This window comes from Emydura macquarii, unplaced genomic scaffold (genome assembly GCF_026122565.2).
Source record: "Emydura macquarii macquarii isolate MOO-44397 ecotype Brisbane River unplaced genomic scaffold, CSIRO-AGI_Emac_v2 contig_1045, whole genome shotgun sequence".
Taxonomy (NCBI): Eukaryota; Metazoa; Chordata; order Testudines; family Chelidae; genus Emydura; species Emydura macquarii.
In genome coordinates this window covers 2,033,710-2,057,215 of record NW_027131182.1, presented here as the reverse complement: position 1 = coordinate 2,057,215, position 23,506 = coordinate 2,033,710, and the positions used below count along the sequence as shown (strand labels likewise).

Genomic DNA, 23,506 nt, shown 5'->3' with positions numbered 1-23,506 from the left:
GACTGTCTGTGACCTCAGCCAAGTCACTCACCAACTTGATGCCTCAGTTTCCCCAGAAGGGGGGATATTGCTTATCTGTCTGGCTCTCAGGGGCAGAGTCAAGTTTTAGGACACACGCCGACCACAGGACCCCCCCTGCTTTTAGAGACCAAGAAAGATCAGGATATATTTCAGCCCCTCTCCTTGTGGAGCCCTGAAAGCCTAAACCAATGGGAACTGGTCATTTCAGATGGTTCTGTGGCTTTCCCTGTAGATCCCCTGTAAGCTACTGAGAGCAAAAGAATTCCATGGGCTAATCTCAGCTCAGACACTGACTCCCTCTGTGGCTTTAGTCAAGTTGTTTAGCATCTTTGCCTCAGTTTCCCCATATCTAAACCACTGACGTGGATACTTACTTCACCTGCCTGCGGCAATTAACTAGTTAATGAGTGTAAAACTGTAGCATCCACATTCTCCAGTATCTAGCAGCCCCAGAGCCTCAGCTCATTTTGAGTACAGTCCCTCAACTAACCTTTCTGAGACACGTAGCTAGGGTCCACTTCTGTAGCAGGAAGCTGGTGATTATTATTATTGTTTTGTGGTGGTGCCTAGAGGCTGCAATTGGGATCTGGACCCGTTGTGCCCAACACTGCGCATGCACATAGCGAGAGGCAGACCCTGCCCCAGCGAGCTTACAATGTGCCTAGATAAGACAATTGGACCGGGAGAAAGGAAGGACTTAGATTGTAAGCTCTCTGGGCGGGGACCATCCTTCTGTTGTGTGTTTGTACAGTGTCTAGTGCAATGGGGCTCTGGGCCATGCCAGAGGCTCCTAGGTGCTATGGTAACACAAATCAGTGATAATATTACTATCCCCATTTTACACAGAGACTAAGTGACTTGCCCAAGGTCACTCAGCAAGTCTGTGGTCGAGCAGGGAACTGAATCCAGAACCTCTGAGTCCCAGGCCTGTGTCTTAAGCACAAGACCATCCCTGCCAAGAAGGGTTTTTCTACCCTGTTTTATAAACAATAGGTCAGTTAAGTTTTGAGAAGTCCTAAAGGCTCTTTTGTTGACCTTCTCTGGACATGATGAGATAAGCACCGAAATCTAGTTCAGGTTCTCCTCCTCCTGGCAGCAAGGGGAGCTCTACCTGTGATCACGGTTCCCAAGAACCATGGACTTTGTGCGTCTGTGTGAAAAATTGTTCTGTGGGCCTAAAGTTGGCTCCGCAAGCGAGGCAGCCAGGATAAGTCCATAAATGCTCCCAGGGCACCAGTAGATTCTTGAATGGGCATAAACCTGGCAGGTGCAAGTGCTCTTTCATTCTGCGCCCCTAAAGATTGAGAGAACATACATGGAGAGTCATTATTCCATCAGTCTGGGGACAGGAATTAGGAAACCTTATGAGTTAATGGTTTTCATGCTGTCGTTACTGAGCATGGAACATTATCTCTTCAAACATACTTCATGGCGGGCAGCCTTGCGCTCTCTCACAGAGGCAAAGCATACATCGGCATGTTAAACTGTGCAAGTATCCCTTCCTTCAGGACGCTGCAGACACTCAGTCTGTATCAGAGGAGAAAGAAACCCCATTAGGAGGAATTAATCAGACTGGCCCCTGCCATTGCCACATTTAAAAACAGACAAATCTCCGTGCATGGAGCAAGGACCCAAAGCTTCCCTTATCTTCACCCTGACTAGAAAGGGAGACTAATGGATTTAATTATCATTCTCAACAGCCTAGCTTCCCATTCCAGGTCTGAATCACAGGGTTATGAGACATCTGCATGTATATTACATGGCAAGAGAGCAGGAACCTGTTTTATTTTTCTCATCGCTGGCAGAGTTATTCTTAGTACCTTGACAGGGAGGATTCATTGAAGGAACTAGCAGGTCCTCCCACTTTTGTGGGATGTTAATGGCCAAATGCCACTGCTAATTGTTACATAGCTATTTAAAGCCTGTAATGAACATTCCTGAGCTCCTTCCTCCTTCCACATGGCGTTCTCTCTTCCCGCCTTCATGCACATTATTACCAGCTTGCACCAGAGTGCCGTTGCCCTCTCCGGGATGGAATGGCAAGAGCTGCTCAAGTATTTGGGATGATGTCACCTTCCAGTGGATGGCCCCGAAAGTCATAAGACAGTCACAAGCTCCCCTTTCTCTGCTAGAAGCTTTGGTATTTCGGTGCAATGTCCATCTAGCATTGGGCAAGTCTTGGTGGTTTCAGTTTGCATGGGGGGTTCCCAGCTCACACTCTTTGCTTTTGTGTCCGGCAAAGCACTGGAGATGATCCTTCGAAGTATTCAAGTAGAAGGGCCTGTTTCCGCCAGGCTTTCTACTTTGCTTTAGATGCCACCTGACAATACCACCACAGGACATTTTTTGACTAGCTTTCAGTCTGAAGGATCCCAACACACTTTGCGAGCTAAGGTCTGGATGGTTCCATGCAGAGCGGACTCCTGGCTCACGTGGAAAATATGGATAGCTGCCTCTACAACTGCCTCTTCCCCCATCCTGGGAGCTAGTGGTGCCCCTTCCTGGGCTGAGCATCATTGCCCCCGCTAACCTGCCGTCCTTTGAAAAGTAAATACAATCTGCAGCCATAGGAAGTAGTTGACATATGTGGAGATGCCAGCAGGGCAGCAGCGGGTGGAGGATTTCCAGGTAGTGTAACCCTGTGTTGCCTGGAAGCTGGAAATGGGTAGGGGCCCTGGAGCCCATACCCCCTCATGGAGCATTTGCACAGAGTGATGTGGCCTCCAGCAGATTCTCCTTTTAGATCTAGGTCTTTCCTCATGGGTGCAACACTCTCCCGCACTGGAATGACCTGGGTTAACCCTGTTAGTTACAGTTTGTAATAAACCACATAGGCAGCAGCAGCACTCCCCAGGGTACATCTACATTGCGAAGTTAACCCAGGTTTTAGCCCAACCCCCCTTCACACACACATTCCTGGATTTGGAGGTGCTTTAAACTTGGGCTAAGCTTGCCCAGATGGGAGCATAGATTAGAACTCAGGGGTCTGCTTTAATTTGTGCTGGAACCTGCCCACTTTGAAGTATGGACAGAGGCTAAATCACTTCAGTGCTGATCGTCCTCCAATGCCTTACCATGGTTCCCTCTGAAGGACTGAGAGGTTCTCTCACTGTTGAGTGGAAAAGCATCCTAGAGAATATACTCTGGTGGCAATCACCCAAGTTCACTGCAGCGAAGACATACCCTGTGTGAGATCTGCCATCCTCTTTGGGCTTTCCGTGGGAAGAAGCATTAGTAAATGACTGACACTAAATATCACCCCAGGATACGCTGCTCTTCTGCAGGGTTTTGTTATCCAACGGCTGAAAAGCAGCCAAGAGAGGAACTAATTCTAGGCCGTCTTTGATTAGTCAGATGGCAGTAAATGGACCTGCAGGTTCATGTCAGAAGGTTCTTGCTGGCAACAGAGTGCTTATTACTAAAGCAAGGTGTTGGCAGCACTAGCTAGCGATTAGTAGGACAAAGCCTGAGTTCTCATCCTTGCAATGTTTTTACCTCACCGTGTGACATTGGCTGAGTCACCCAGGCCGAAATTTCAGAAATGGCCACTAATTTTGGGTGTCCAATTTGAGTCACCATAAAAGAGTCTGATTCTCTAAGCTGCTGAGCGAGGGCGAGGTTTCTGTTCTGCTGGAGGTCAGATGAGATGATCACACTCAACCCTTCTGGCCTTGGAATCTATTCATCTGTCTGATTTGAGGGGAAATTCACACGCTCCTTGTGGGAAAGGTGCACAGCCAGTTGCACTAACTAATTGTGCCCTTGGCCTGTTGGCCCATATGCAATTAAAACTGTGCTTGCATCCCTGGGATTCTTTAAATAAACCCTGATTATTTGCTCGCTGGCTGTTTTGGGATGGCGGTTACCGGGCGTGCTTGATGGGCAGTGATTATTGGGTTTTTTTTTTTCTTTTTTTCCCTTGGTATTTCCACTCTGCCCTGGAGTTACTCCTCACTATCATCCCTTGAGTCAGCCCTGCAAATAGCTATGTATGTTACAGATCATTCACTTGGAAAGGCTGAGGGCCATCCAGAACCAGTTGTGGGCATCGAGCAATTGAAGATCTGGCCCCACGTCATTCTTGACCATGTTCTTTGCCTTACAGTGCTTTTCACCTGCAAAGTGTTGTACATGTAATTTAATTAGTGATTTAATATATGATTATTACGAATTATGCCTCGCTCTTACAGCAGTTTTCATCAATAGATCTCAGAGCACTTTACAATTACAGGATAATTAATGATCTCCATTTTATACATGGGAAAACTGAGGTCCAGGGAGTTACTTGCCTAAAGTCACCCAGCAGGCTAATCGGGTCTCCTGAGTCCCAGTCTAGTGCGCGCTCCCCTAGGCCACACTGATTTGAGGGTGGGACTTGACTCACAATTTTGGAATGTGTGGGGATGGCAGTGAGGAGTTCAGCAAGGAGCCTTGGAAGGAAACCTCCAGGTGTGGGCTAGCTGGCTTCACCCCTGAAGCCCAGACTCTCTCCGTTCCTTGCCCCTTTTTCCCCAAGAAAAGAGCCACTAAAAAGGAAACAAGCCCAGAAATACAGGGAGCTTGGCCAGAGGAATGTCCTGCTGAGCCTGGAGCCCTGCAATCCCATGCTCTCTGGCTCTGCAAGGAGGAGCGGAGAAAGGAGAGTGGCAGGCAAATTGATTTGGGGTTTAGGACCCAGAGGAGCCAGTGGCAGACAGCAGGGATTGAAGAGGAACTAAAAAGCTACTGGCTGGGTGTGGGTGGCTCAGATTCTCTGCAGCAGCTGGGGGGATCTGCCACTGCTTCCCTTCCTGCACCATGAAGGAGACTCTGTTCAAGGGGAACTTCTGGGTGAGAGGGGGAGCTCTGTGGAGGGCAGCTGATGGGGTGGGGGGAACCGCTGGCGCTGGGAACCAGAAGCTGGAATGGAGCCAGCAGCAAACTGGGCTTTTCTTGATTTCCCAGTAGGGTGACCAGGTGTCTTGGTTTTATAGGGACAGTCCTGATAGTCTAGGCTTTGTCTTATATAGGTGCCTATGACCCCCCCCCCAATCTTCTGTCTTGATTTTTCACACCTGCTGTCTCAGAGCATTTTTCTTTCTAAGGAGAAGTTTCATTCCGTGGTCTGGAGCTCCTGTCCTCGCCTTTCCTCCCCTGCTTTCTTTCCTCCTCTCCACAGCTGGGGCAGGCAGAGGCTGGCTCCAGGGCAGATGCTGTAATTTAATGTAAGCCATCCTGGTGACCCCCTCTGGTGCCCAGCACGCCAGGGTTTATGCGGCTCAGAAAGTAAATAATGCTGAGGGTTAAAAGTGCCTGCCAGCAAGGCAGTAAACTGCAGTGGGCTGTGGCGTTTGGATACTGTATGCTGCTGCTTCCCCTGGGTAGTGTGTTCTTCATTTACTGTTGTGTGGCTTTTGTTGTGCACTGTCCAGCAGTGGCTGTGTTGCACCCCAGAAGTGGCTGCAGTTCAGTGGTGGGTAACACCATCTTTCTGTGTACGTGCTTTGCGGGACATCCTGGCCCCAGTGAAGATAATGGGCGATTTGCTGTTAACTTCCTTGGGGCCAGGATTTCACTCTTTATTTCTGTGACGCCTCAGTTAAACTGTGTCTCAGAGTGCATTCCTGACAGGTAACACAGGAATAACAACGGCCAGTTAGAGAGCGCTTCTCATTCACAGATTCCAAAAGGTCTCTTACAAACTATGGCCCCAATCCTACAAGTTGCTCCCTCCAATTGATCCCATGAGCTGTCTCTCCACTGGAGACATCATAATGTACTGGGTCAGGCTCGGTGCTGCATGTGTAACTTTCAGGGGCAGGGTAGATGATGGAAACTGACTTTCTGGTCCTTCCATATAGTTTAATCCAGTGGCTCTGAACCTTTCCAGGAGGTCTGATTTGTCTTGCGTACCCCCAAGTTTCACCTCACTTAAAAACTACTTGCTTACAAAATCAGACCTAGAAATACAGAAGTGTCACAGCACACTATTATTGAAAAATGGCTGACTTTTTCTCATTTTTACCATATAATTATAAAATAAATCAACTGGAATATAAATATTGTACTTACATTTCAGTGTATAGTATATAGAGCAGTGCACACAAGTCATTGTCTCTGTGAAATTTTAGCTTGTACTGATTTTGTTAGTGCTTTTTCTGTAGCCTGTCGTAAAACTAGGCAAATATCTGGATGAGTTGATGCACCCCCGGAAGACCTCTGAGAACCCTCTGGCTGAGAAACACGGGTCTAACTAGACCAGTGAACTAGACACGCTTCTGTTTGGTTCTCTGCTCTTACACTGAATTGGTGTGTGATCTTTCGGAAAGTCACTTGTGCCTATGAATTGGTGTGTGAACTTTAGGAAGGTCACTTGCGCCTAAATTTTTCCCTCATCTTTGAGTTCCTTAATTTTTGGCGGGCCATGTGGTGACTTCTCTGGCCAGTGGAAGGCAGTCAGAGAAGTGGGTATGTGGCGCCTATGCAAGTCAGGCTCAGGGTATGTGGAGGTGGGCTCCCTAATACAGAGGCACCCAAAATGGGTGGCCATTTCTGAAAATGTTGTCCTTAGCCTCTTGGTGCTGCTATTCCCTATTTGTAAGATGGAGCTCATGATGCTTTCCTGGCCTTCCAAGGAGGTTAGCCTGCCTGAGAAGCACAGAGCAGCTTGCTCGAACTCCGTGCAGAGGTTGGATGGATGATTAGCTGAATGTGACTGCTGTGGTTTGCAATGCTGAGTGTTAGAATGGGTCCATTGTCTCCTAGCATGGCACCATTCCTATGTAAATACAAAGCACATATTGGAAACAATTATGAAAACAAGCCTTGGTCTGTGTCTCACCTCCGTTTTTCAGCTCTAAACGACACCCAGTTTTATCTTGCTCTTTGTTTTGTAGATGTGCAACAGAACTTCCTCTGCAGAGAGGAAGGTCTGTGGGATCCAGGGCTGTGTGTTTACAAACAAACAAACACCCCTGAAAACGGTACATTCAAGTTCCTCCTCACCCCTAGGATTTTAGAAAGGGCAGCGTGGGGCGAATGTGCCATCAGGTGCATGTGTGGGAAAGTAGAAGTGGTTTGAAAAACCTGCATCCGGACAATTTGCCTTGCTCTGAGGTCACTGTGGACTCAGGGGATGTCTTGACTCTGTGGTGAGCTACCGTCGAGTTAGCCTAGCTTGAGTGACAGCAGCCACACTGCGAAATGACCCAGGCGGGTTGGGTTAGCAGCGCAGAGGAGCGGCATCCCTCCTGCATGACTAGCTTGCGCATGAGCAGCACTCGAGCTTCGCTACCCACCCCCTGAAGGGCCAGCGAGCTTGAGCTTACAGCAGCATCCAGCTAGAGCTTTTTGTGTGTGGACAGGAGTCAGCTGAGGGGCAGCACTCAAGCCACGTCCTGCGCTAACGCTGCAGTGGAGACAAGCCCTTAAGTTAAAAGTAGGGCATCAGATCATCCCCTCCCATTCAGTCACCACTGAAAATTTTCACCCAAAACTTTTTTTTCCCAAGGAACAATGCGGCTCCAGCACCCTGAAATGTTTTTGTGTCTTTTTGCCAAATTGTTTCGTTACAAAGAAACCAAAAAAAAAAAAAAAAAAAAAATCAAAGTGAACTGAACAATCCGAGATTCGCACAGTTCTTGTTGGGAGGCCTCAGGTTTTGCATGGCCCGCTTGAGACCGCCAAAGACCTACTTTTCTGAGATGCAATGTGCTAAATTCCACTTGGAAACCAAAAGTGCTGGAAGTTCTGAATATCAGTGAAAACCAGGCCCTGGAGGGCGACGGGAGGAAGCTGGGCACCCAAAACTAATTAGATTGTCAACAGTTTGGGGCAGGGGCCATCTTTATGTTCTGCGTCTGTATAGTGCTTAGCACAGTGGGGTCCTGGTCCAGAACTGATGCTCCCAAGTGTTACCACAATACAAAGAATAAATAATAATGCTGGACACTTCTGGAAATGTTGTCCTCCTCTCTGTCCCCCTACTGATGTGTCAGAGCTCCTCAATGACGAAAGGGCTTGCGGCACTGGTTTAGCAATGTGTTTGACGTGGCTAGCTGGGATCCAGTTCCTCCCAGATAAGTTCTCAGTTGCACCCACCTCTTCCCCTCCACCCCCCCCCCAACGGCTTCTCCTTTTTCTCCTGAATTTAGCAGCCCAGTGCTGTAGTGGGGTCTCTCCTGACTAATCTTTTGTTACCTGGAGAAGATCTGCTGCAGTTCAGTTAGGAAGTATCCTAAAGGAATAAAGTTAAACAATGAAGCTGGTGGGGCGGGGGGAAGAGAAATAGATTTTGTGAAGTATTTTGAAAGGAATGAAAAGAATTAATTTCATTTGACACTTCCAGTGAATTTTTTTAAATGAACATTTCTTGAATTTCTGAAACAAAACTTTCTGAAATTTTTAAATACTTAAAAAAAAATTAAAAATTTGTCAGTGGGGCAAAAATATCTTTTTTTTTTCCAGCTAGAATGATGGAGGGTGGGGTATAAAAAGTGAGTATTCTCTCTCCCCTCCTCCCCCACCCACCAAAACAAAACCTTCCCAAAAGTTTCAAAACTTTGTGTTTCTAATTTTTTTGTTAAAATATACACATCTAATTTTGGTTGAAATTTTGTTTGCACGTGTATGTATGTGCAAGTTTTCATTCTGGTCAAAAAGATAATTTTCCATTGGGAGAAAAAAGTTCAACATAACATTTTTGATCTGTTCAACTAGCCAACACATGTAAAAATAAATGACTATAGAATGTCTTAAGATGCATGAGTCATGCTCTTTTTATTGAGTGTCACGTAAAGCCTGAGAATGGGTGACAGGGGATGGATCACTCATTCCCTCTGAAGCACCTGGCGTTGGCCACTGTCAGAAGACAGGATACTGGGCTAGATGGACCATTGATCTGACACAGTATGGCCGTTCTTGTGATCCAGCCAGCACTTAGCCAGATCATGTGAGTGATACCATGGAATTCAGTGGCACGATTCACAGTAGTAAAGTTACCCTCAGGCTGTGTCTACACTTAAAAATGCTACAGGGGTGTAGCTGCAGCGCTTCAGTGTAGATTCTCACTACAGTGCCAGGAGTGGTTCTCCCCTTGCTGTAGTTAATCCCCCTCCCTAGGAGGTGGGACCTAAGTCAATGGAAGAATTCTTCTGTTGACCTAGTGCTGTCTACACCGGGGGTTAGATGGACATAGCTAGAACTCTCAGGGGGGTGGATTTTTCACACCCCTGAGAGACGTCGCTTGGCCGATGTCAGTTTTCAGTGTGGAACCGCCCTCAATCCTAAGTGTTGATAGACTCCTAGACCCTAAGGTCAGAAGGGACCATTATGATCATCTAGTCTGACCTCCTGCACAGCGCAGGCCACAGAACCTCACCCACCCGCTCCTGGAATAGACCCCTAACTTCTGACTGAGTTACTGAAATCCTCAAAGGCTTCAAGGTACAGAGACTCCATCAGCAAGTGACCTGTCCCCCATGCTGCAGAGGCTTGGGCCCTGATTTGATTGCAGTTGTACATTAATCCATTCCACCCTCCTCAGCCCCTCCTTTTCAAAATGTTTCAGTTCTGCTATATTGCTGACCCCTTTCACTCTGATGTGAAGTTTTATGGTGGGTTCTGAGTTCTGAACACCTAAATGTCCAGGCTTTTAATGGAAATGCTGCTGGATTCTTAATCCTGCTATTTGGGGCACTTTATGAACAGGCTGGGCTTCTATCCCAGGACACATACAGTCTAATCTGCAGGGAGGTGGTGGTGGTGGGGGATTTGCTGATGGTTTTTTTGGTTTGTTTTTGTAACTATTTCTGTATTTAGGAAGTTTCGACAGGTTTGCATAGCTTCGGCATGCAGATATCAGCGCCAACACAATAATCTTTACAACCATGAGCTTTTGTTCAAAGACACATTGGACAGTACCATAATCACTGGATGGCTTTATTTGACAGGGTGTTACCATGCTACAGAGCGAGCGTCTTTACACTGCCCATGACACATCACGTCTAGGGATTTGATTAAACAGAGTGAAATCTCTGATGACAAACCAAGCGTCTCTCTCAAATATTAATATTCAAACAAATCACACAGGCACGCTAGGTATTTTTTTGCAGGGAGACGTACTTGATTTGAGTATTGAATAAATGATAACCAAATATCTACATATCAATTTGTCCTCTGTCTGTTTTCCTGTGTACATAATTGGTGCATTAATTTTTCAATAACAACCATCTCCCATCTTAGTTTGAACCATTCCTTTAGAGTTGGAATATTTTTAATTTTCCAGTGGGAAGTTACCAATAGCTTATCAACTATTAGCAGATAAGAGGTTAATACTTCACTTCCTTGTGTTTGACCCTTTTCTGTGGGAAGCCCCAGGGGATTGCCAAAGGATCAGTTGGTAATTAATATCTAGTAATTTGTGATATTTGGTTACAGATTGCATTCAATACTCGCCGAAGGCTGCAGATGTCCACCATATATGCATAAAATCTCCTTTTCTGCCACAATTGCCCCAACATTTAGCCCCCTAATTTTCAGTATTTACCTTGGCAAAATTCTTAGTGCAGTCAATAGGAGTTTTACCTGACTGAAGATGACCGGTTTGAACCAAGGATTAGATGGTTACAGTGCATTATTATTTATTTTGATTTGTGTTGTGGTAATACCTAGACGCATCAATCAAGGATCAGGGCCCCATTGTGCTACGCTCACATAATAAATCACACAATAAAGATTGGCCAGGAGTGTATGGTGGGGGTGCAGATGGGTGGGGGAAGGGAATAAATGATGGAAGGAGAATCCAACAAAGTAAATTTAAAGAGGGATTTGGAAGCCTTGTTTCAGGTTCTCAGCCCCTTTGCTTCAGCAGGTTACATGTGTATCATTACTGTGCTAGCTGTTGCATGCAATGACAGAGCTCCAACTTCCTCCTTTAATTTTGTCCTCTTTGTTTATTGAAAAAAGCAAGAGGAAGAAGAGTTTTTCTCCATTAACCCTACTGACCTATTGTGATCAGTGAGGGTGATACCATGGGAGAGTCAGAAGTTAACAACTTCTCTGTAAGGCCGTGTCTGCACTAAAAAACTTGGCAGCTATAATATCCACTGGTGTTGGCCAGGATGGAGTCTGTAGGGTAGACCAGCATCGTGACTGGTGGGTAGGAAGGGCTAGACTAAAAATCACAAAAACAAACACTGAGTTAGTTCTGTTTGTACTGTGGCTGTTGAGAGTGGAGTCACATTGGTGGCAAATTATGGCTACAGAGGTTCTTCATTTAGACCAGTCGGAGCAACCATGACTGGATGACAGCAGGTACAAGAAAAGTATCCCTTAAAGTGCAGCTGTGGATGCTGACTGTCCAAAGCTGCATACTGGTTGGCTGGTGAGGCCTTCTGGATGGCACAGGTATTCGCCAATTTCCAGCTGTGCGCAGCGAGGACCTCCTGATTGACCTGTTCCAAAAGTCTCTGTGACCGTTGTGGTAAAGGAGGAAAGTGTTCTGATGCTTCACTGATCAAGAACGGAAGGACAGTGGATTAGATTCTAATTTCTGGTGTGACTGAATTGTATAATGCTGTGTGTCAAAAACACAAGGTCCAAGATGAGCTACCCCAGGAGAGTGTGTTGTTCACCATCTGAGTGGATGTCTTTTTTCCCAGACATGTTTGAGGCAGATGAATACTCAAAGTCACTACATGGTTAACCAAGCCAACCAACTTCCGGTTGATTTTGATCTGAACCGCTTTATTTGTATCACCATCTGCCTGGCTGTCTATCTTTGATACGCTTGTGTGACATTAGAATTCAAAGAACAGCCATAGACATTTATTTATGTATTTTCATCTGAGAAATATTAGATAGAGGTGTCAACGGAGGTGGAAACTATAAATTAACTAGGACACAGTTTAGATCAGACACCATCCCTTACTACCTCACCTTACTTTTCTCCCACTTGCTACCATGCCTCACAGCCCCCTCCTGTTTCCAGTCTCATCCACTTGCTCCCCTATCCATGTACTTTTCTTCTCTTCCCTTTTGCTCTTCGTGCTCTTTTCTTCATCTCTGTTCCCACAACTTTTCTCCAACTGTCATAACTGTAGCTTATAAACAAACATTTTTGTAGCACAGCTGTTTCAAGCATGAATAACTAACCAACTTGACAGATTCTGATTACATGCATGTGATGTGCCCCTCTCGTGGCTACTTTATCGAGGTGTCTACTACTGCTACCAGCTAATGAAGTTATTCCTTTATGTCCAGTGGTAGAGGCCTATGCTTTGAGGGTGAATGTCTCAGGTTAAGTCCGTGCTGGTGGACCTGTGGAGGAGATGTTATTCTCATTACCCTTTCCTTCACTCCCACCTTGTTTATCAGTTTTCCTGTTAGGTCTAAACTTAGGTTGTAAACTCTATAAGGCAGAGAGGTCTCTTCCTTGTCTCTAAAGCCCCATATTGACCTCAGGCATTGTCGACATAAGCTGTGTCAGAAATTCTTAGTTATGTCCTTCACTAAGCAACACTCCTTCAGAACCCAGAAGTGAAAGATCAGTTATTAATGTAAACTGCCTCTACAAATGGAACTTAAATGAAAACAGAAACCTGCTGAAGGCAATATCTTTTTTCCCAACCTTCTATTTCCTGTTGGCCCTCCCTGAAGCAATTGCTGTGAATTGAGCAAGCAAAGATTTTGCAACTTGTCATTTTCATCTCATAGTTTTAGGCCTGTTCTTTTTTTTTAAATTTATTATCACTTCCTGGATTTCTGTGCTCGCTTCTCTGCAAATCAGTTCCCCCCCCACCTCCCTGAATATTTCAAGTAATTTGGCAGTCAAACACTTGGCTCCTAACTGGATATTGATTAGTATCTTGGGATGCCTGTAAATCAAACCATTAATAACAAAAAAGATTAAATTGCTATAAAACAATTAAAGGATAACCTACTGGAATGCAGTCCTGAACCCTTTAGTCATCTTGCTTTGCGTGATTTTAAACAATGCATTTATCTGTAGATTGTATGGAAAAATGCTTTAGAAGAAGATGCCTGGTAAAGTTTTCAAAAGTTTGTAAGTGAATGAGGAATCCAACGGTATGTCTACACTACAGACACTACAGCAACACAGCTGTGGCATTGTAGTGATTTAGTGTAGACATTTGCCACAGCGATAGAAGGGTTTTGTCTTTGAGAGGCAATAGCCAGATCGATGGAAACATTTTTCTGTCAATCTAGCAGTGTCTATACCGGGGCTTAGGAATTTTTCACACCCCTGAGTGACGTAGCTAGGTTGAAGAAGTTTTATATATCCACCAGGCCTAAGTTCCATTGACTTTCAATGAGACTTCGGTGTCTGCTTCTCTTTTGAAAATGGGACATAGCCTCTTAAACCTCTGAGGTGGTTTTGAAAACATTCCCTGTCCTCTCACTTCATTGATTCTATTACAAACTCTCCTATCTTTGTAAATGCTGGAGCATAGCGTGTCTTTGCATTGTTTTTATCAAGCATCTTCTCACGTCAAAGCCCTTGAGAAGCTTTAGCCTGGCAGTGCTGCGAGGGAGGTAAGAATTATTATCCCTGTTTTGCAGGGCAGGTAGATGAAGGGCTTAGCTCAGGCTTGTACAGTGAGTGGAAGAGTCCAGAACAGAGCCCAGGGGATAGATTCACAAGAGGGACTTGGGCATCTCAGGCCAATGTGTAGATGCCATTGGCAGACATAAAAACACTGCTTAGCTGCAGTTTAACCCTGCAAGTGCCTAAGTTTCCACCACTAAAGTGCCTTAGAGGCAGAAATGTAGGCAGCTGGGCACGCCCAGAGCCATCTAAGTCCTGCCACCACTGAGCAGTGTGGCCTGTAATGCATGCCCGAACCCTGTGAGGATTCACAAACTCGGTGTTCCCTTGCCTGTGGCGCCTGAATTGGTGGACTTGCTCAGACACCACCTGGGATCACTGCAGGATCCGGCCCTGCACAAAACGGAACGGTGCTGCTAGCCTCCCATCATTAAGGTTAAGATTCGGTCACAGGTATGTTTAGTAAAAGTCAGGGGCAGGGCGCGGGCAATAAACAAAAATTCACAGAAGCCCACGACCTGTCCTGGATGTTTATTAAAGATACCCTGGGGGAAGGAGGGAACCAGTCCTGCCGCTGCTCCAGCCCCAGGCAGGCTCTCCCAATCTGGGCCACTGCACCTGCGGGCTCAGCGGTTTGGCAGTCCCGGGCCTGCCCATCCATCTGCTGTTCGGGAGCTGCTCCAGCCCTGCCCCCGAAGTCAGGGAATCCGTGACCGAATCATATACTTACCCATCATAAACCCACTGGTCAGAGCAGTTATCCAGGGTGTAAGCCACCTGGGCTCAAATCCCTGCTCTGTCTGAGTCAAAGCAGGGACTTTAACCCATGTCTCCCAGCTCCCAGGTAAGTGCCCTAACCACTGGGAGATGGGCATGGGTGGTGGGTATAATAGGCCAGAGAAGGCTAAGCCTTCCCTGGCGCAGCCACCACCGCTCCGCCACCGGATGCCTAGGCTGTGGTGGCCCTGCCTCTTCCTGTCCCTGCTCTGCCTCTTCCCGTAGGCCCCCACACCATGGGCTGCGAGGAATAGAGGCCGGGGGGCCAGGCCACAGCAAGGCTCAGAGCTCCTCTGACCGGCCAGGGCTTGGGGCTTCTGTGGACAGCTCCGGGCGCCACCATGCTGGCCGGGGTTTAGGGCTGCTCTGGGCGCTGGTGGGAGTGTGGGGTGGGTCCTTGGGCGTAAGGGGCAGGGCAAGGGACAAGGGCATGCGCTATCCATGGATATAGGGTATTGGGGGTTGGTTTGCTCTCAGTCTCTCTGGTTGATGCTGTTCCTCTTTGTATAAAATACTTATCTATTCATTGAGCCAGAGAGAACTGAGAGAGAGAGAGTGTGTATCTCACACGCACACATTGACACATCTAGCGCTGGTAAACACTTTTCATGCAAAATGTTTTCACACGGAAAAATATGCTTTTTTTTTTTTTTATCACAACCACATTTATTTTTAGGGGTGGGAATGTTAATTTCAGTTTCTAACACATAATGTTGAAATAGACATCTTTGGTTTTAGTCAACATTTCATAATGAAATGACCATTTTTATTTGGACCTAAAAATATAATGTTGTGGCATTCTAGGGTTTTTTTTTTTGGTTTTAAAAACTGGAACGTGGTGCTCTTTTATGTTGATTAGTGATGACAATTTTTGTTTTGATCGAAGATGTCCACATTTTCCCTTTACTGGTTTGAAACTTTTCAGAATTCCTTTTTGTCATGTCAATATTTCTCCTTTCTATCCCAGTCAAGATCAAAATGTTTCAATTTTCCATAGCATGAAAACTGCATTTTCCAAACTGCTCTCTACACGTAGAATACCGCAGACCTGGAAGCTAGGTGCCCTCCACTCCTGATAAATGGCTCCTTGCTGCTTTGATCCTTTAGTGTGGTTTTTGAAATGGCTGAAATGTTAGTTTCCATTTGTTTGGAATCCTGTGTATCTTCTGCAGAATCTGGAAACATCAGCTGCTGCTTTGTCACCTTGAAATTGTCTGTTTAAAGTTTCCATGGATAATTCTGTAAATAGCATTTCTGGGTTTCTGTTAATAGCTGTAGCAGAGAGCTAAAAAGGTGGTTGGGAGGTGAGAATTGTGCTATATTAAGGCTCCCTTTATAGATCATATAAGGTTTTGTGAACAAAAAGCATTTCCCCTCACTTGCTTGTTAGTTTACTTAGAAATTCAGGTATTATTTGCCCTGGAAGACTTTCTGCTGGGAAACTGGTGAAATTGTGTCAAAGCAAGGGACTGAGGGTGAAATCCTAACCCTATTGAACTTGATGATAAATGTCCCATTGACTTTAATAGGGTTAGGGTTTCACCTTGAGTTGAGCTATGGAGGGTGGAAGGGATTCAGAGTAATACTATTTAAACCTCTGATTTTCACACCCATTTAACTCCAGTGCTTAATAAACAGGAGGGAGAAAGAATGTCCTTGTTAAAGATGTACCACCACTGCCCCTTATTAACATGCTAGAGCTCCCAGTAGTTATCTCTGAGAGCCCCAAGATGGCCTTCAGTAAAACTAGGGAAGATCAGACTGGACTTCCCTGATATCTGTAAAGTTTAAAAATAACCAAACCGTTCTCCTGTACCTCCCTGCCACAGACAACAAAAAGTCTTGTAGGGTTCCTTTGTTAATCAAAACCTCCCTTCATCCACAAACTCCCCTCCTTTTCCTTCTTCCCATTCCTCCTTGAAACTCTCCTTTGCTGTGATGCCTTCCAAGGCTTGACTGTTGTTAGACGGTTGCAGGGCTGAGACCACGGCCTGTCATACTGAGCAGCTTTGTCTCATTCTTTCCTCGTACTCCTCCCGTCTGTGTCTGTATGCACTTGCTCTCTCTTGTCTTAGGCTTTGTCTATGCGCAGACCTGCACTGGTTAAGGTAAATTAGTTAAATCAGTGCAAATCCTGCTGGAACCTCTCTTAGTTCAGTTGAGTGGCTGATTCTGGTTTAACTTAAACCTGTTCCTAATTAACTCCAGATCAAATGGGAAAAAAAACACTCTTATAATGGAACAGGAGGGTCGTGCACAGGGATTTGCACCAGTTTAACTATACTGGTTTAAATGCACACCTTTAGGTTACACTGGCATGGCTTTACACTTAGACTGGGGCAGGGACCATCCTTTTGTTCTGCATTTGTACAGCTCCTAGCACAGTGGGATGCTGCTTCACGGCTAGCACTCCTAAGTGCTATTGCAATAAACATAATAAGAGTAATAAATAATCACGTAAATAAAAGACAGAGGCATCCTTTGCAAGTCACCTTTAAAATAATCATGAATGAACATAAGAACAGCCATATGGGGTCGGACCAATGGTCTGTGTAGCCCAGTATTCTGTCATCCAACTATGGCCATTGCCAGATGCTGCAGAGGGAATGAACAGAAGAGGCAATCATCAAGTGATCCATCCCCTGTCGTCCACTCCTAGCTTCTGGCAGTAAAGTGTGGAGTCCCCACTCTCTGCCTTTCTTCATTTTATGTGCCCCTATTTTTACACACTCTTCTGTTTCTGGTCTTTGAACAGACTCTTGACTTTGACTCCCTTTGGATTTTTGGAGGGGTCTAATTCCTGGATCCGAGTCTGATTTTACTGCTTTGATTCTAAGTTGGACACAAAACCAGATGGGGCTTGTTTTCTGGTTATGGTTCAGAAGCAGCCAAACTCTCTTGCAAAAGAGCTTAGGAGACTTTAATTCAATCTGCACCTGAATTCAGACCCTGAATTGGACTCTGCCCCTAGCTCTCACCTAATATGCGTCTGAGTGCTGCAACTGTTTTCCTTCTTGTTCTAAAATCCGGGGTGTTTTAATCCCTCTAAATGGCTCTGTTATATTTTTACAACATACAAAACAGAGCACAGAGCTGGTGGTGATTGGGGGAGGGGTGGGAATGTGTCATGTTTAATGAGTTATAATTCATAACGAGCCATTCAGGGGGTCAGAGGAAAATATTTCTAGCCCTTGCGTCAAATCCTCTTTGAAATGACATATGTTATTAATCTGACCCTGATTCTGCAGATCTCTGTATTCAGTCTGTGAGAAGGGGAATTCAAAGGCTCTCTGCACCATATAAGGGACTCGGTGAACAGGACACTGGCCTGGGAACCAGAAGACCTAGGTTCTATTTCAGCCACTGCCTCAATGTGTTACCAGGGCTGAGTCACTTAATGAATATGTGCCTCAGTTTCCCCGTCTGTAAAACAGGGTAATGATTCTTCCCCACATCTTGTAGAGTACTTTGCACTTAGGGACATAGAACTGGAAGGGATCTTCTGGGATATCAAGACCAGCCCCCTGCTATCACGGGCAACAGTTTCTAGATGAAAAGTGCTAAGTATTTTTATTGTGTAAAGAAAGCAGTCTCTCATCAGGTAGAAATAATAGAAATGTTGAGCCATATTAGTATAATCACATCTCCATTCCTCCAAAGCTGATCTTCTGTCTTACCCCACTGGCAAACACTGATATCCAATGTACATCACCTGCAGGGGTAAAAAATCCCGCTGTCCTGAGCTGAACAATGCACAGTGCTGGAGACTTAGACACCTGCCCTGAGTGGGGGATCTTTCCATTTCTTATTTCATTATCGGGTCTCTGTAACGTGCACTACTGAGTGGAGCTGGTAGTAGATACCTGCTATTACGTTCCCAGCCTGCGCACAGAGAAACCAGATAGAAACATAAATCACTTGTGCTGGAAGGTTGCAAAGTAACACTGTGTTTGAGAATCCAGAATGATAACTCACTGTACCCAAAACCAGAGAGAGACAAAGTAGGCTGCTCCCTTAGCCAGAGAGAGGGAGACACAGCTCACCTCACTTTGTTTTAGGCTGGCTCTTTCCAGACTGACTTTGATTGCATGCTTTCCTACAGAGCCCGCTGGCTGGCATGTGGGACCTGGAAACAACTTACAAATTAAAGTGAAAGCCTACAATTCCAACATAGTTTTCCAAATATACCACACCTACACTGTGAGTCCAGTCACCCAACGGAGAGTTCTGCGGACTCTCTCTGTGTCCCAGCCTCAAGGAAGAGATTGCAGTCCTGAAAAATAGTGGACTATTATGTTTCCAGTGGGTCAGATGTTCTATCTCCACAGCATCCTAGCCCCGCTAGCTGAACCCAAATTGCTTTGAGTGAAACCTCAACTGAACACAAATCCGCAAAGCCGAAGACGGCTTGACTTTATTCAGGTACAAACAGAGCTCAGCACTGAATAAGCTCCTGCTCTGCAGAGCAACACAATTTCTGTGTAACGTGCTGAACACAAATACCTACGGAGCCGGGTCTGGAACCCGGATTTTTTTTTTTTTTTTAGCTATACCCTCCCCCAACCTCTACTATTTGAGCATGAGGAGAACTCCCTACCCTGCAGCAATAACCAGTTCCTTATTCTCTTTGAGGGCCAGCCACTTGCAAATCCAGTACATTACAAGGAGACCATGCTTCAGGCATCCAAGAAGCAGCAACTGGTTTTACTTTTCTTAGTCCAACCACAAGATCTGTGTCTTAAACCGAAACTACTTAAGCAAAGAAAGGCCAGGCCACTCTGAATAAGGAAGCACTCGTTGGCAGGGCTGGCAGCTCTCCCACAAGCCTGCGATGACCTTGCATGTGAATCAAAGATGGGAACAACTGGTTTTGCCCAATTTAGAATCCACTTGAAAATCAGAGTCTCCAAGTTTTGAACAGATCTTTGGCGCTTTGGAGCTTTGAGACTGTTTGTCTTTTGGCACAAGGCAAGCTCTGCAGCAATTTCTGAATGCGTTTTATTTCCCTGGAGCAGCACGACTTTCAGACAAGAGAGTCTTGGCTTGCGTAACACAGGCTTCCATATTGTTAGACTGTTTAAAACATTTAGACTGCCCTTGGAAAGTAGCGTCTTTACGTGAAGTGTGTAGAGGGGATGGGGAATGTTTTGTGGCATCCCAACCCCACTCCCGCCTCCTTGGTTCTCGCATCTCTGAATCAGATGTCCTCTTAGGGGGAGCCCTGTGAAGCGGAGTACAGATAGCTACAACAGTGTAAACCCTCAATAACTTGGGAGTCAACAGTTGCTGGGGATTGACACGGATGTCAGATTTCAGGTCAGATGTCAGATCATGGAGGCCAGATTTTTATCCAAGTCCATCAGTGGCCTGTAATTAGAACGTGCTGGCCATGCTCTGCGTGCCACATCTCTGACCTAGCAGACAATACACCAGAGACTGACTCACTGCTTCTGCAGGGAGCTATTACACAGACTGCAGGCAGCCACTCAACTTCCACAGACGCTCAGCAAAGCTGCATCAGACCTCGTCATGTTCCTCAGCAAGTTCATGAGGAAATTAAAAAAAAAAAAAAAAAAAAGTGTATTTTTTTTTTTTTTAAACAAGCCAAAATTTACAGCAAATGTCTTTATATAATCTCCTTGTGGCTGCGGCTATGGATTGCCGCTGCTACACAGCCAACCACAGGCATGCCACAGACACTTGACAAGTGCTTCAAACTGCTTCTGAGCATGTTGTCACCGTGAAAGCCCGTCTAAGTGGTTTTCTAACGTGTCCTCTTCCAGCAGCCAGCCCTTGGTGGTCGTTCTGGTTGTTGCTTAGAATTCAGCGTTGGTCTGGTTAAAAAGCTGGCCGTGCTACTCAGAGGGGGGCTGTGTTCTTGTTAATAAGTAACCCTTCTTTGTGGAAAGCCCTTTGGTTATTGACAAACTGATTCCAAAATCTTTCAGTAGCAAATCCTTCTCTGCGGAAGAGGAGATTTTTACAAAACAGGAGCGCGCCACCCACACTGCTCCGAAAAGTGACGCCCAGCTCCCCACAGAGGAGAGGCAAATGGAGCTCAGATTCAGAAGAGGAGGATTCCCAAGTTTGCTGGCATCAACAAGGGCAATAGCTGCAGCATCATAGCGCTAGCTGAGTAATGCCGTTGGAAGCCAACCGTTGCTCTGAATTTACACCATCGTAACCTGAGGCCAGACTTTTATCTGACTGCCCCCAGTGGCAGTGTAATCAGGGTGTGCTAGGCACATCCTGCAATCTTTTTATAGGAGCTTATTATCTCAATTGTCACGTCACTATAACTGCCTTTAGCATGTCGCGTAGACCTGATGATTTACCAGTGAAAGTGTCTCCAGCCTAACTTTTGGTCCGCTCACATGGGATGTCCCTTATCCCATGGCTTGGCACGTGCCTGCGTGCATCCCAAAGCATCAGGAGGAATTTGGCTTAACTAACCTTTGATTAGAATCCAAATGCATCTGGAAACACTCAGTTGTGGTGTTTATTAGCGTGCAGTGGCAATAATGGCTCCCGATGCAGGGTCTGTAAGTTTTTTGTATTTCAAATCGAGTCTCTGTTATAATCTTTCTGAGTCCCCTTGGGCTAAGCCCTAGAACAAACAGCCTCTCAAGATGAAAAGGGGAAGTATATGGATATTTGTTTCTGCGCACACAGGGCCTTTCCAGCGAACTAATTCTGGGCGTGTTGGTCTAGATCACTATATGTTGCCGTGATGGGTTGGATGTACCTAGTGGGGGTCCCGCAAGGGTCTGTTCTGTGTCTGGTACCATTCAATATCGTCACTGATGTCTTGGATAATGGAGTGGAGAATGTGCTTATAAAATTTGTGGATGACACAAAGGTGACGGGGGTTGCCATCACTTTGGAGGAGAGGCTTGGAATTCAAAATGAACTCCACAAATTGAGAGAATTAGTCTGAAGTCAACAAGATGAAATTCAGTAAAGATAAGTGCAAAGGACTACACTTAGGAAGGAAAAATCAAATGTACAGCTACAAAGTGGGGAATAACTGGCTATGTGGTATTACTGCGGAAAAGGATCTGGGGGTTAGAGTGAATCATAAATTGAATATGAGTCAACAATATGATGCAGCGGCGACAAAGGCTAATATCATTCTGGGGTGTATTAATTGGAATGTCGTATGTCAGACGTGAGATGTAACTGTCCCGCTGTTATAGGCATGGTGAGCCCTCAGTGGGAGTACCGTGTCCAGTTGTGGTGTCACACTTTGGGCAAGATGTGGACAAATTGGAGAGAGTCCCGAGGAGGGCAACAAAAATGATAAAACGTTTAGCAAACCTGACACTGACATACCAGGGCAAAATCCAGATGAATGAGCAGCTGTGTCACCCCTGCCCTGCAACCTTGGGTGCCTTACAATGTCTTGCAGAAGTAGTTCCCACCTGGGCCACTCATAAACAGCCTTCCACATGCAAGCCACACCCTGAGTGTCTGTGTGTAACCGCAGCCGACCAGCCACAGTTGGGTTACACTCTAGCTTTTACCAATCTGGGTTATACTGCAGGGTATACTAACACATACTAACACACCCCCATCTTAGATTCCCCCACCCCCAGAAACATATGTCCTCTACTACCCACCCCTATCCTGGACAGAACATTTCTTTTGAGTCAGTTATTCCTTGAAGGGAATAAATATGCACATAAATTGTCACCCCAAATGGAATTACCCAGACACTGGATTTGATAAAACAATAAAACAAGTTAATTAACTACAAAGAGAGAGATTTTAAGTGAGTACAAGTAATGAGACATAAAAGTCAGAAATGGTTACAAGGAAATTAGAGACAAAAGATTTACTAATAGCTAACATAACAAGTTACATTAGATTCAAGCAACGTTTCTCACCCCATGTTACAGCAGTCTTACTGACCAAGAGATGTAGGTCAGGACCCCTTCTTTCCCAGAGTCCAACAAATGCTTTCTTTGTCCCTTCGGGTACAGTGAATTCAGTGGGCAAGAAAAGAAACGGGTGCTTTGGGGTGTTTGTCCCTCCTTTTTATAGTTTGTCCCCCTTTTGAAAACCTTTCCAGCTGTGCACTAGGAGACAGAGAGTTTATGTGGAACAATATTCCCTGGTGGCTTTTCCTCACTTGTTTCATCTTTCTTTCTTTTCCTTCCTTCTTGATGACTTGGTTTACTGCTTAAATGCAAATTAAGTAGAGCATACATTCCTTTGTTTAGGACACACCTGGTTGCCAACCTTAGTTTGGGCAGAGTTCTGAGGTTTGGAACATGTGTTAACATTATACAAAGAATCTTATAACTTCACATTAACAGTGTTGCCACACACATTTTACCAGGACAATACTGACCAGCAAATTATGAGCTTTCAAATGATATCTTACAAGGCATACTTTGTACAAAGATAATTATATTAGCGTAGGGGTGTACTCTGTCACACTGACTGATGAGTAAAGGTTAAAAAAGTTGGGCATGTTTAGTCCTGAGAAAAGAAGAATGAGAGAGGACTTGAGAAAAGTCTTCAAACATGTTAAGAGCTGTTATACAGAGGACGGTGATCAATTGTTCTTCATGTCCACTGAAGATAGGACAAGAAACAATGGGCTTAATCTGCAGCAAAGGAGAATTAGGTTAGGTATTAGGAAAATTTTTTGAACTATAAGGATAGTTAAGCTCTGAAATCGGCTTCCGAGAGTGGTCAAGGAATCCCCAACACTGGAGGATTTTAAGAACAGGCTAGATTAACACCTGTCAGGCTAGATTAACACTGGGTCAGGATAAACAATTATTTTTTGTTAAGGTCCACATTTCTTGGTCAAGGAAGAGACAAGGTCCAGACTCCAGAGAAAATAATACAAAAGTAACAATAATGATGATAAGTAAATAAAAAGATTTCACGGTCCATTCAAAAGCATCTGGTGGTCCAGCTTTGGCCTGCAGTCTGCAGACTACCCCTGGCCTAGGTTTACATGGTCGGTCCTGCCTCAGTGCAGGGGGCTGGACTAGATTCCCTCTCAAGGTTCCTTCCAGTTCTGTATTTCTATGATTCGGTGGAAGGGGGGACTTCCCGTTGTGCTGACACACCACTTCTGCAGTTGACCACATTCATCACAGACATTCAGCAAAACTGCAAGTTCAGGGAGGATTTCACTGGAATTGT

General features: G+C 45.4%; 1 protein-coding gene across 2 annotated transcripts in view; it reads left to right on the top strand.

The window, feature by feature from the left end:
- Positions 1-4,795: 4,795 nt before the first annotated feature.
- The window catches only part of PSTPIP2 (proline-serine-threonine phosphatase interacting protein 2), a 65,227-nt gene continuing 46,516 nt past the window's right edge, over positions 4,796-23,506 (top strand). For both annotated transcript variants that reach the window (XM_067545365.1, XM_067545364.1), the window contains exon 1: positions 4,796-4,851. In XM_067545365.1, coding sequence (XP_067401466.1) covers positions 4,819-4,851 — 33 coding nt within the window. In that variant the 5' untranslated portion in view covers positions 4,796-4,818. The remainder of the gene's footprint in view (positions 4,852-23,506) is intronic.